The sequence below is a fragment of the Cavia porcellus genome, unplaced genomic scaffold, assembly GCF_034190915.1.
Source record: "Cavia porcellus strain 051 isolate PalLab524CR breed Dunkin Hartley unplaced genomic scaffold, mCavPor4.1 scaffold_9, whole genome shotgun sequence".
Classification (NCBI taxonomy): domain Eukaryota; kingdom Metazoa; phylum Chordata; class Mammalia; order Rodentia; family Caviidae; genus Cavia; species Cavia porcellus.
Window position 1 is genome coordinate 23896597 of NW_026947492.1, and position 13761 is coordinate 23910357.

At 45.2% G+C, this 13761-nt stretch overlaps 1 protein-coding gene across 3 annotated transcripts in view; it reads right to left on the minus strand.

The window, feature by feature from the left end:
• Nucleotides 1-13761, minus strand: part of Prdm10 (PR/SET domain 10) — a 91734-nt gene that overhangs the window by 3077 nt on the left and 74896 nt on the right. For 2 of the 3 annotated variants that reach the window (XM_063256082.1, XM_063256080.1), the window contains 8 exons: nucleotides 13504-13683; nucleotides 12420-12530; nucleotides 11289-11489; nucleotides 10229-10372; nucleotides 9669-9839; nucleotides 7723-7863; nucleotides 6506-6722; nucleotides 2775-2878 (listed from right to left, as the gene is read on the minus strand). In XM_063256082.1, coding sequence (XP_063112152.1) covers nucleotides 2775-2878; nucleotides 6506-6722; nucleotides 7723-7863; nucleotides 9669-9839; nucleotides 10229-10372; nucleotides 11289-11489; nucleotides 12420-12530; nucleotides 13504-13683 — 1269 coding nt within the window. Of the gene's footprint in view, nucleotide 1; nucleotides 2363-2774; nucleotides 2879-6505; nucleotides 6723-7722; nucleotides 7864-9668; nucleotides 9840-10228; nucleotides 10373-11288; nucleotides 11490-12419; nucleotides 12531-13503; nucleotides 13684-13761 lie in introns of those variants that run through there. The other variant, XM_063256081.1, reaches the window with a different exon arrangement.

Sequence of the window (13761 nt, forward strand, 5' to 3'; positions counted from 1 at the left end):
AAAGAAGAATCTGTAATATCTGGGGCCTAAAAGGGAAGGACGGAAAACCAAAGACATGCTACGCTGGGACCGAGACAGGTACTTCTGCTCTCTCCTGTACAGAACGTGGGTCAGCCGCAATAACTGGCTACAAAGGTTAATTCAAAGGAGCACATTAGCGGTATCACCAAATCATACCGTGAACTTTAGGTGCAGAAGTTTGCGCCATGTAATCTACCAGCCAACAATACAGTATGCGCTTCTATAATGTCCCTAAGAATTTAACAGCTGGTCATGGTGGCATACCCCTGCAATCCCAGCACTCAGGAAGCTGAGGCAAGAGGGTTGCCAAGAGTTCATGACCAGCGTGAACTATACAGAGAGTTTAAGGCCAGCCTGAAGAACATAGTGAGACCTCAATCTCACCACACACACCAAAAAAAAAAAAAAAAAAGAATTCAGAAATTCTACCTAAATTCAGAAATCTGTCAACCACATGTTTAGATTAATACAAAATGGATCAAAAGACCAAAGTTTCCTTAAAGAGTCAATCTGGCCCCCAAACAGGTAATCAAGATCAAAGAGCCCCAGATTTAGAATTTGTCAGACCAGAAAAACTAAAAAATACTAACTGGGTCCAAAAGTTTTATTTTGTCAAGTAAAGTTATTCAAAATATGCTACCATCAAATATGCACTTTACTGAAAAGCACAGGACAGGAAATGAAGTGTCGCTCAGTGGTGGATGACCATCTGGCATATATGAGGCCTTTGTCCCAACACCACACAAGAGGGTTAAAAAGGCACAAGGAGACCATGTCTCCAGAGGAAGTTCTTGTATGAGTAAATTTAAGGGGATTCTCATGTTGTCTTTGTTTTCTTTATTTTTCCTCTGAGCATAAAAGCATCACAGACCTGAAAGCTGGCCATTTCATCATGTGAACATTTCAAAAGAAAAGATATGTCTGTCCAAAGGGGGGCTGGTCATCTGCAGAAGCAGAATCCTATGGATTGAGTAACTGTCCCCAGGGCCCTGGGTTGAAGGCTTGGTCCCTGCAGGGTCCTATCAAGGGATGGTAGTGTTTCAGTGGAGCCCTCTCACTTCCTCTCTGCACCTCCTGGTGGACGAGGTGAACAGACAGCTCTGCTGTGAGCTCTGCTGTGATGTGCATGCACCTTGTCCGACGCCCAAAGCAACAGGGCTGCTGGACTGTGAACGGGAACTAGCAAAACCGCAAGCTAGATAGACCTCTTACAATTGTTATATTGTTACAGTAACACAAAACTGCCTAATACACAGGGAGAAAAAGCAGTCACAAGAGAAACTCAGACAGTGGCCTTTCCAAGCACTGTCCAGAAAAAAGGCCATAGCCAAGCACTCATTTGATTCACCTGGGCCCCCACCAAGCAGTGATCCTGATTCTGATTTAATCCCCATGTAGCTCTTCCTGTAGTAGGGAGGGGGTTCTCAGTCTAGCATCCACCAACCCCTAGGGGCCCTGCAGGCATGCTGCAGAAAATCCATGAGCTCCCCAAAATATACAGGAAATATACTTATGTGCATTGTGCAGGGGACAGGAAATATCCTGGGCCATAATGGGGTTCTAAAATGAGTCCCCAATCAAACACACACACACATAGTACATCTGCCAGCAGAGAAGGCACCATCCATGCCAATGGGACAGTTCCACTTTATATCAGTTACCGTGTTCGTTACCAACTTAACAATGTCACTGTGGATTCGCATAATCTCCCCTACCTCTTGTTCATACAACGTGGGATGCTGAGAAAGGAGTGCTTTCTTCATATGTGTTTTTTGAAAATCAGGTTTTTGCAGTCATTTGGCTATGCTGCTTCTCTCTAGGGCCTCCTGGGAAATAACGATCCGCTGGGAATATCCCAAAATCCCTAGCTACAAAATCCCTGGTACTGTTCTGTTATCCCCCTGCATGACTAATGTATAATCGACAAAAGGTATATGCATTTACGGTGCGCAACATGGTGATGTGATAGGCGATGCACTGTAAAGTAATTAAATCAAGATAATAACTCCATCACCTCACATACTTACTGTTTTTTGTGGTAAGAATATTTAAGATCTATTCTCTTAGCAATTTTCGTGTACATCATTCATTATTAGCTACAGTCATGGTGCAGTACATGAGATCTCCAGAGCTCATTCATCCAAGACAATTTTTATTTTCTTTTTTTGCTACTGGGGATGGAACCCAGAGCCTCCTGCATGCTAAGCACACGCTCCCTGCCCCAAGAGTATGTTTCTTTTCTTTTCTTTTTTGTCTTTTTGAGACAGGATTTTCCAAGAATATTTTTTAATTGAAATTTATATACTGTCTTCTAAAAACTTAGAGGCAGGTAACAATAAACCTGTGAAGATAAAAATATAAGCAGTAGATAGAGTCAACATTGTATCTTCCCAAGTTAAATACTAGAGATAATTTACAACAATGTTTCACACATGGGAGACGATGAATTTAAACAGCTCTATCACCACTGCATTATTCTTTCCCAGACCAGCTGAGGACAAGTAATGGTGAGGACTCTAATGCCTCCAAGAAGCACATAAAAATGTGATCACACACAGATGGATCTGGGGCCTGCTCACAGTTACCAGCTGAGTGGGTATTTACCGAGCATTTGCCAAAGCCCAGTCTCCCAAAACAGGATAAAGACCCAGCTTTCGTGGAACTTTGGTGAGAGACACCAGAAAACAGACCTCTCACCAAAACCAAACTGGGATGGGGGCCCCACGGGGGCACCGCGTGGGCAAGGCGCTTACCGGAGCCACCGTCTTCACCTGGCCCGCGGTGACCGGTGCTGCCACTCCACTGTCGGTGATCACAAACTGACCTGGGGGAAGGGTCATCATTTGAATCTCAGATGCTGGAAAAAAGGAAATTATGAAGTTCAGTGACCCAAGACTTAATGTAAGTTCTAGAAACAAACACAGACGCTCCTCTACTCATATAATGGTGTGACAGCCCAACACATCCATTGTTAAATTGAAATATCATAGTGCATTTAATACACCTAACCTACCTGAATGTGCTCAAAACACTTGCATTAGCCTATAGTTGGGAAAAATAATCTAAAACAAATTCTACTTTATAATAAAGTATTCAATAGGTCACGTTAATCGACAATGTATTGAAAGCCAAAATCAAGAAAGAACTGAGTGGTGAAGAACTCCTGTAGTTTTCTCAAGAGGCTGAGGCAGGGAAATCCCTTGAGCCTGGGAGTTTAAGACCAGGCTGGACAACATAAATAAGCCTTGTCTCAAAATAATGAGAAAAAGCTAGGCATGGTGGCTCATGCCTATAATCCTAGCACTAGGGAGGCTGAGGCAGGAGGATCCTTGTGAGTGCAAGACCAGCCTAGGCTACAAAATGAGCTCAAGGCCATCCTGAACTACATAGTGAGACCCTGTCTCAAAAAGACCAAAAAAAAATAGAGCTAGAGAAAAAAATGAATCCAAAATGGGTTTGCTTTTGTACCAATGTAAAGTTAAAAAAAAAAATCCTAAGTCAAACCAGTGTAGGCTGAGGACAGTGCACCTAACTCGTGCCATGCTCCCCACTGGACATTTCCTGTGGGTTTACTTGCTGTGATAGTCATCCGGTGATGTGATTTTTTGGCAGGGTGAAAGGGACTCTCATGAGGATAAATTGGCTGAGTAGAGAGGCTGCCAAAGGTCAGAAACAATGCATCCCCACTCAATGTGGCTTCTGAATATCTACCAACGCAAATATTTAACACTTTTTAAAAAATGTTAAAGTAAGTCATATTTATCTACCTGGCCTAATATTTTTATCTTTTATACTCAGGTATGACTTCGTGGCACAGATGTATCCACTGGTTCTTAGCAATCACAACTGGGTCCAACATGAATGTTATTTCATCACCAGTTTATTAAACCAGACTAAAAACAAAGTTCACCCTAATATCCTCTTCGTGGTCTCTAAATGGCCCTTGGGATTAAAAAGACTGAGATTCAGCCAATTCCAAGAGGCCCCGGCAAAACACTCGTTTGACTGAGCAGACGCCGAACAAGATGAGCGGGAAGCATCTTGCCTGCTAATAGGTTTTACATCACATATTTTTTGCAGAAATTTATATATAATCCTGTAGGTCATTGTGAAAAGACACAGAAATCAGGATAGCCATTTCTTTACTATCCACTTAAAATTTATTCATTCTATGTTAGTGGGACCATTAACTTGCCACCAAAGCAAGACTATTTAAACTGAAATTTAAAATGACTGTGGCCTATCCATAATCACCCTGGTTACCGATGAAGCTTCACCTACTGTGCTTATTCAATACATTAACCAACTGTAAACACAGACCTTCATCGATGCAGGCAAAGAATTAAGATAGACTATAAAGTCATCTAAGTTGAAAAGCAATGTTTCCTTATGGAAGAGCTCTCTGATAAAATAACTGAGCTTAGGAATAAACATAAAAAAGACAGACAACCAAAGTGACGTGTTGCCTGGTCAGCTCTGAGGTAGTTTATGGGAAGAAACTGAACCTGATCCTGCCAGGTCCAAACCTGCAGACCTAACTATGAGGCCATGGGAAGCAAAATGTATGTTAAATGACATGAGGATGCCCCAGCAAAATCCAGGATATGGAAACCAACTCTAGAACAAGTGGCTCATTTTCTTCAATGTGGAAATGGCAACACAAAATAAAGAGAAAGTGAACACATATTAAAAAGAACCCCTCCATATCCAGAATGAGTGTATTAAAAAAAAAAAAAGAACCCCAAACTCAGAGCCAACTATTTTTAAAACTTTGAAACAATCACAGAAATATGAACGCTCACTAATTTTTGAAGTATATTTGTGGGTAAACAATTGTCATTTATTTTTAGGTGTGATATTGTGTTGTGATAATGGTATATTTTTAAAAAATAAGTCTTGGGCTGGAGATGCAGCTCAATGGCAGAGAACTGCCCAGCATGCCCCAGGCCCAAGGCTTGACCCCCAGAAGCATCCCCCAATAGTCTTAAAGACACATACAAAAAATGTATGGATGAACATGATACAGTGGATTCTTATCCAGCTGGAGGATGGGAGAGAACGTCAGGATAGAATTCAGACAAGGTGGCTATGAGTTCATTGCTGAAATTGGATGATGAGAATAGAGGGTTCTTATACTATTCTTCATTCTCTCTATTTTTATATAACTTTGGCATTTTTTTCCTAAGAGAAAAGTTTCAGTTCCAGAATCTTCATTTTGGAATGCTAACTGGTGGCAACTATTGCTACCACCAGTATCTTCATGACTCCACTTTTTTTCTTAGGGATTAAACTGAGCATAAATTCTGCGGTGTCCAGGGCGAGTAAGAGGGTCTTTTCTTGGCTAGACCCTGGCTAGTATTGAAGCCACCAATACTTAGGTGAACAGGTCACACAAATAACTAAACGGTGGAACTTCAGCCTGGCTCCATAGCAAACCTACATGAGAACCAAGGTCAGTCAGAACACAGACAGATCTTCCCCCAAAATAAATCAATACTAGAAGAAAAATCAATACTACTTCTTCCTCTCTCGGCACCTTCTTCCTCTCTTGCCACTGCTAAAGACTGTTACTTCTATTCCTGTCCCTCCCACATCTTCCATGATAAACGGCTCACGGCTTCCAGTCCATACCCCAGACTGCGGTTCCAGCCAAGATTTCCACTTGCTTGACAGCCAGCTGCATGCTAAAACCACAGCAGTGACCGAGGGCTTTAGAATCAAATTGATGCACCTCCTCTGCTAGATGATGATCCTTTTCAGCCAAGAGAGGTAGCATGGGGAGGTGAACTTGGAAGCCAGATTTCCTAGGTTCCAGCCCCACAGACCACTGACTGGCTATGTCAAGCTGTGAATACCTAAAGTGCCTTATCTGTAATTGCAAATAACACTGTGTTTCTCTTGTAGGGTTTTGTAAATGCTGAAGGTGATGCATGGATTTAGAATCATTCCTGGAATATGTAAGAGCACAATGAAAGTTGGCTGACATTACTATTTTGTGGTACGCTGGATATTAATATCAATATTAATCTTTGAATCCTTTGGGTCGAGCCAGTGAGGAATACAAAAACATTCAATAAATACTGGTAGAAGAAACAAGTCATTAACATCAACATACCCTCTATTCATCTATTCTACTTAAATTGCCTGCCTGCACTTCCTCTAGAAAATTAGCTAATGTCTCTGAAAATATCGGCCCTCTGAGATCAAAACAAGGCCTTGAGGTGTGTCGTGAAACTCACTCAAATACATGCAACCATAGTGTGCAAGAAATGGCCAGCTGCCAGGCGTGGTGGTGCACACCTGCAATCCCAGCATTTGGGATACTGAGACAGGAGGAACCCCGTGAGTTCAAGGCCAGTCTGGCTACACAGTGAAACCTTGTCTCAAAGACAAAACAACAAAAAGAAAATGGGTAATTGACATTTTAATCCCAAAAGCCTATCAGAAAGCTGACTGCCCGGCGTGGCCCCCTCTCCTTACTCACAGTAGCCGCGGAAGGAGTTCCAGGCATTGGGGAGGTAAGTGTGTTGTACCGAGGAGCTCTGCTGCTGCTGCTGCTGCTGTTGCTGTTGCTGCTGCTGCTGCTGCTGCTGCTGCTGCTGCAGGGCCTGCCCTTGTGACGAGGAATTGCCTGGAATATGCGAGGGGCTGAGCCCCTGCTGCACCTGTTGGGCAGAGGGACTCAAGGGCTGCCCGGCCACCTAGGGAGAAGAAGGGCACAAGGGCAGGAAATTGAGAAATTCCAATGGATTTAGGACTCACAAATAACAGAAAGAAGAAAGCAGACTGCTGTGAATTATGACTGAAAGTATTAGTGCTAGAGTAGAAATATTTAAATAAGAATCAAATTAGTGAAACCCAATCGTAACTCTGAAATTCTCATTTGTTTCTAAGGATTAGCTGCAAGAGTACTCAAAAAATTAACTTCCATGAAGTTGTTTGAAACACAATGAGTGAAAGTATAATTGCTTACATCATATAAAAGTTTTAAAAGTGAGAGGTGAACCAACTTGCCAGTGTCAAAGGGCTAATCTGCAACCCAAAGGGAAACCATCCCCGTGTCACCGTTTCTTCCAGACTGCCTCGGACACCCCCACCGAGTGGTGAGCGGGTCAGGGGACACGGCAGGCGCCTGGTGGAGTGGCTTGCTCCTCGCTGGCCATTCAAAGCTCTCCACACTCCTACTCCACGCTGCCTGCCAGCTTTCCTTCCGAGCACCGCTTTCTGTTCCCCGCAGAATCCACTACGATTTCCTATAAATATTCCGCAGTTTCCATCTCCCTCTTTTATCACACTGAGCGTTTATTTGGATCACAGTGCCTCCCCGCACGTTAGGTCAGCACCCTATTCTTGTGTTAAGACCTAATGCAAAGATCACATCTTCACAGGTGATTTTAGATTTCCTAACCACACATATTCTCTCCCTCTTCTGAATTCCCACTCTTCCCTATGTATTTCAAAGATGGCTTCCATCTTACGAACACAATAACACACGATAATACTCCAGTAATGTCAGGATTCCAGTGTAGCTGCTGCAATAAGAATCAAGGCTAACGCTGTCTCCAGGTTATGGAGTCACAGGGTTCCACTGGGACAGGGGACTCTAATGACAATGCAGTGTGTCTACCACGAACGGCATCACCTCAATGGTCAGGGATGACGTGCAGGGATGACCGTCGTGGGCACTTCTGTGCAGCGTACCTGGGACGACGCAGGGGCAGGGGCCGCAGACTCGGTCACCTGGATGTGCTGCACCTGGATGGCGTGCTGCGTGTAGGTCTGAGGGTCATGGAGCTGGCCCACGTCCACAGTGGACTGCTGAGACTGGTGAGGGGACGTGGCCTGGAGGGAGAAAAACAGACTCAGAAACCAAAACTGTGCTGACTGAGGTTAAGGGAAATCCTTCCGAAGAGAGAGATCAGAGGAAAGCAACATCCTTAAAAGGGCTGTGGAGGCGCAGGGCTGTAATCCCGGCACTGGCGAGGGGCGCTGAGGCAGGAGAACTCAAAGTTCAAATCCAGCTTGGGCAATTTAGCAACATTAAAAAGGACTGCAGATGTAGCTCAGTGTGAAGGCCTTAAACCCTTCAGATCCCCGCCAAAAATCCCTGGCCAGCAAATAGCAATTGTACAAGGCCCAGGAACCTCAGGTGCTCCCTCGCTGCCGCCGGGATCCCCAGGCAAGAAAACAGGAGACTGGTAGTCCAGCAGGGCAGGTCACCCCGTCCCCTGCCACCTCCCTCCCAGGCCATACCCTCTGGAAGGTATCAGGTTGCCGTCCCAGATGTGAAACCAGCCAAGTGCAAGTTATTTACGCTCTGATCTACTTATAGAAAGTGTGCCAACCCTCCTCTAGAGCAGGAGGATCATTCTGAGTACTTTAAAAAATCCAATATCAAAAAAAAAAAAAAAAAAAAAATCCAATATCCTGAGAGCAAGAGAAGCACGGAGGAAACTTCAAACCCAGTGCTGCACTCCCAGAAGACTCACACCAAGGCCAAACTGGCCAAGAGCAGAGACAAAGACAGTCTGAAGAAGCGTGCTTCTCAAGCAGAGGCTTGCAGCCTTCTGAAGAGGGACAAGGAAAATGGTTGCTAGTACACGTAAACTGCACAAGCCCTCAGAATCAACAGATTTGGTTGAAATCCCCCAGATTTCAAGGAGACTGAATGGCACTCCACCTTGTCTGCGAGATCAGAGCAGAGAACCTGTTTTTAGTTTGTCACTGGTGACCCACTCGGCAGCAGTCTCTAATCTCGTCCATATCCCAGAGACCCCTGAAACACTGGTCAACCTGGGCTCTTCCTCTAGAGCAATGTGCACTTTTATCATGCTTCTAGGCACCTTCAGAGCCTGTGGCTCCCCACAAAGCCGAAAGCTAAGAATCTTCTCATAAGAAAACGACAGAAGGCCGGGGTTTCAGCCCAGTGAGTAAGCACCTGTTCGGCAAGCGCAAGGTTGTGAGTTCAATCCCCAGCACCAAAAAAAAAGGAAACAGAAAATAAGACAGAATGAACAACTGTCAGTGAGATGGATGACTCACACTTTCTGTCAGTTTAAAATCATGTTAGTTTAAATTAATGGTTTTTTTCACAAATGCATTTTTTTAAGGCAAAATTATTCCAAAGCAACAGGTTTGTTCATTTATGTCTTTAATATACTTCTCCAGAGCATAATTAAATGAAAGACAGTCCTGGGAGCATTCCTTTTCATAGGTCCCTCATCATTGAGAATATTCATAATCTGGCAAAAGAACATAGTTATTGTACCTCTGTACTAAAAGGGTACTGATACTCATGAAATAAATCAAAATTATTCTTTATAACTTTTCACTGATACAGGTCGTTTGATGCCCGGCTAAAGGTTTATCAGAATGGCTCATCATCCAGTAATCAAGCTACCAAACGGTGAGGGTGCGGTCGAGGCTCCGAACGAGGTGCTGCTGGTACTTGTGCAGCAGCGCAGGACGACTGCACGCCCTGGAGCCTGGGCTGAAGAGACGCGTCAGCTTGGCAAGGGAGGCGGAGGTGGCACTCACAGACACTGGGCCCTCAGAGTCTCCGCGCAGGAGCCTACCATGCAGAGCCCGTACCCATCTCGAGCGAAGGACATGCACAAAGGTAAAGAGGAAGGAATATCACGCCATACCGGGGCCACTTGCACCACTTGAAGCTGTATATGCTGAGGCTGCTGGAGGCCGGACGTGGACTGAGACACGGGGATGTACTGAATCCTCTGGTAGTCTCCTTGTGGTGTCCGGTAGTCTGTTGTTAAGGTCTGAGAGAGCTCTGTCATTGCTTGGGTCAGCAGGTCTGTTGTCTAGAAAAGTCATGCAGGATACGTGATTAGCTGGTGGCACTGCCATAGGTAGCTGATTTAACACATCAGGCCAGTGGATCATGGAACTGCACATCAGCACTGAGTGGCTGCCTGACTCCATGGAGCCTCCCTAGAGGTCCTGACAGTATCGCAGCACAGAGGCAACACCGAAAATCTCTTGCTATGCCTTTGACAGAGAATTTGGAAAGCACTGACCAGGGGACCAGTCACGCCATAACACCTGTGTGACAAACTGAAGGAAAGTGGGCTCCCTCTGCAGCCAGTTAAATCCCAAGGCTGACAGGGCTTCGGGGTGCACAGATCCGGGGGGCACAGACAGGGGGACAGTGGGAATGGGGAACAAACCCTCTTCCTCCTCACGTGCTCACCACCACAGTCTCTCCAGTGGCACTGTCTGTCGTTAACACAGCTGGGGTGGCACTGATCACAGCAGTCGTTAGCGGGGTGTGGATGCTGTTGGGAAGCTGGGCGTACTCGGGGTGCTTCTTTCGAATATGCTGGACCATCTTGGTCTGAAAAGTTAAGACAAGACCAGGAATAGTAACTGAAATTATTTTCAACCTCCCAAAGATGAGAAGGTTGTTTATTTTATGTGGGTTTTTTTTGTCTCTTTGAGACAGGGTCTCGCTATGCAGTTCAGGCTGGCCTTGAGCTCACTTTGTAGCCCAGACTGATCTCAAACTTGCAACCCTCCTACATCAGCCTCCCAAGCATTGGGATTACATGCCCGGCTCTTTATTTTGTGTCTTTCAAAAAAATAAGAAATCAGTGCTGGGGATGTAGCTCAGTGGTAAAGTGTTTGCCTGGCATGTGAAAAGTCCTGAGCTGGATCCAGCACTGCTAAATAAATACTCAGGCAGATCTGCTGGACAGGGTGGTATATACCTGTATTCTCAGTTACTTGGGAGGCTGAGGCAACAGACCTGTTTGAGCCCAGGAGTTCGGGCCAAATTGAGCAACGCAGCAAGACTCCATCTCTTAAGTTAATTAATTAAAAATTAGAGCGATCCCAAACATATACCTACATTCCCCAAAGTAACACAAGGGTATCATAGGTGGGGCAGTAAAGTCTCACCTGCTCCTACCAGGTAAGGTCCAAAACCTTATGGCACCCCCACCCAGTAATACCGTTGATAAGCAGTCACACAGCAATGACCACCCTGTTTCGGGGATGACCATTTTAGTTCCTACCCTCACCAAGCCAATGGCAAAGGAGAAGTCACGGGTAGGTAGCCCTCATTCTGAGGAATCCACAATATTCTCTTCAAATTCTTTGCCATCGTCCCTACTTAGAGGGGCTGGGGTATCTCTTTTAGCCCCCCATCAATTCAGAGAAGTCACCCAGCCATGTGGATGAGAAGCTGTCTGCTCTCAAGATGCTCCACACGGAGGCCTGCTGCGGGCAGTGGTCGGGAGACTGGGCCTCACCTTGCTGCTGTATTGCTTGGAGCAGTGTGGGCAGCACACGGGTGGGGTGGCGATGGTGCCCGTCAGCTGGGTGTGGGTGCTGAGCATGGGGTCTGGCTCCCCGGGGCCTGCAGGGCGGAGTTTCCGGATGCTTGGTGGGAGCTCAGCTCCTGGATGGTTCTTCAGAATATGGGCTTTCCTCTTGCTGGCACTTTTGTAAACCTGCAAGTACAAACACTGCGCCATGGAAACAGTACATGGACTGTCCCACTTTCTTGCTTAAGGCAACTAACAACTTCATTCTAAGAAAATGAGGAGAAAATACTGATGTAGCCAAAGGGAGGAAAAAGATATTAACCAATTTATTGAAGAACAGTATGGATTACCTACAAATCAGAATAAAGTCGAAGATAATACAGATAATGCCAAGTATCTCTCTTCAAGTTTGTGCATATAACTAAGACAGTAACTTCAAACATACCTTTTCCCCAAAATTTTAAAAGGGAAACATATATAGAAAAAGAATTGTTTGTAAGGCCAGTTTATCCTTTTATCTGTCTGTAAAAGCTCTTACATGATACACATAATACAGTTCTAGGAACCCAAAATCTTCCAAGTGATAAGGTAAATAGCCACTAGTGGCTTTAGTGAGGATTCTATGTTAAAAATATCTTTCTTACTTTTAAGCCGACATTGATGTCTTACATAAGGAGCATTCCCACATGGGAATAATACATTATTTTCTGTCTTTCTTGTAGCTGCACACAAAAAAAGAATGGAATAATACAAATAGCGTACTCCACCACGATAAAGCTTTTTTACAGTCTGCTCAATCCTCTAGAAACTCCAAATCTACCATACTTTACAAGTAAAGTGATAAACATTCATTTTACAGCTTAGGAATTTAAAATAAATTCATATACGAGGCTCTTGGTAATACATCTCTTTTAAAAACCTTGCATGAAGAAGGGATAATATGAAAAACAACAGCAACAAATTAAAAAGACAAAACATTGAAATGAGCTGCATTTCTACTCCCTCCGTGCCTGTGTGTTAATGTACAGCAAGGCAGGGAGCAGGTGCTCACCCACTTTTGCGCAGGAACTGGCTCCAGCCAGGCTTCCCAGGCGGTGCCCAGGCCGGTGCTCTTACCTTATCGCAGTACTGACAGAAGTAGTCCCGGTTGGGCTTTATGATGGGCAGAGTCAACTCCGGCACCTCCTCTATCTTCATGTCTGGATGCCTCTTGGATAAGTGATTTACCTACCGTGGGAAAAGAAATGAATGAAAAGAAGAGATCCCATCAGAGACGCACGCCTCCGACAAGGAGTGCCGGAAGATGAAGCCCCAGCATCCCCAGGGGCGGAGGCGTCTGCCGGGAGCCGGCGCTGGAAGGGAGTTGGCACAGAAGCAAAGGGGATTCAGGTCCCAGTGGATCCCATCAACAGTCTTCCCATCAACAGTTGGAAAAAGGAAAACCACACTCAACGGAATTGCTTGGGTGAGTTCTCCTGACTTAAACTGTCCTTCATTATTTAGTGCCTGGGCCTGACTGACAGCACTGAATGAGACACAAAGTAAGGTCCTGAATTTTAAATCTTGTCCTGTGACTTTCTAGTTCCTAGAAGACACACACTTTACAATTGTAACAAGGTCTGAATAGGTTGAGAGCGGTGACCTGGGTGCTCTGAGGCTTCCACTGACCTGGAACCACACGCCTGGTTCCTAGGGAAAGCTCTCTTCTACTGCTATTTCCTAACTGAGGCAAAGAATCATTAACAGAGAGAAGATGTAGGTAGACCTTACCAGAAAGTATATGTGGGGATACAAAAGAGAGGAGGGAAGTAAAACAGGACAGGAGCAGAAAGACTTAAAATAAGAGTAAAGAAAAACAAAAGCAAGAATGAAAAGTGGCCGAGGGCTGGGGTTGCAGCTTAAAAGAACATGCTTAGGATATGCAAGGCCCTGGATTTAATCTCTAGCATCAAAACCAAACAAACAAACAAAACAGGGGCAGGAAATGATCTCCTTCCAGAGGTTACCTGAAAAGCGATACAGGAGGGCAAAGGTAGATTGGAAAAGAGAGGCTCCAAATGGGGGCTGTTTGCTGGATGCTCCTCCAGACACGGAGCAAACCTACTGACACACGTAATGAGCAGAGTGCACTGCAGCGGCAGAGGCTGGGGAGCAGAGGCACTGACCAGCATGACAGAAGCGGGGGAGCGGAGGCACTGACCAGCATGCCCCGGCGCCGGAAGCCCATCATGCACAGGCGGCACTTGAACGTGAAGCTATCGTAGTCAGTGGACGTGATCCGAGGCTTGAAGGTCTTGGAGCGGCTGATGCGGTCGGCTTTCTTGGCCTCCCTCTCAGGATTGTGCATCCTCTGCATGTGTTCCCGAAGTTTGTCTTTTCGCTGTTTGGAGACAATGTTTGCAAAGGGGATAGAAAATTTTAACCCAAGGGATAATGTTTAAAAATCAATACAAAGTAG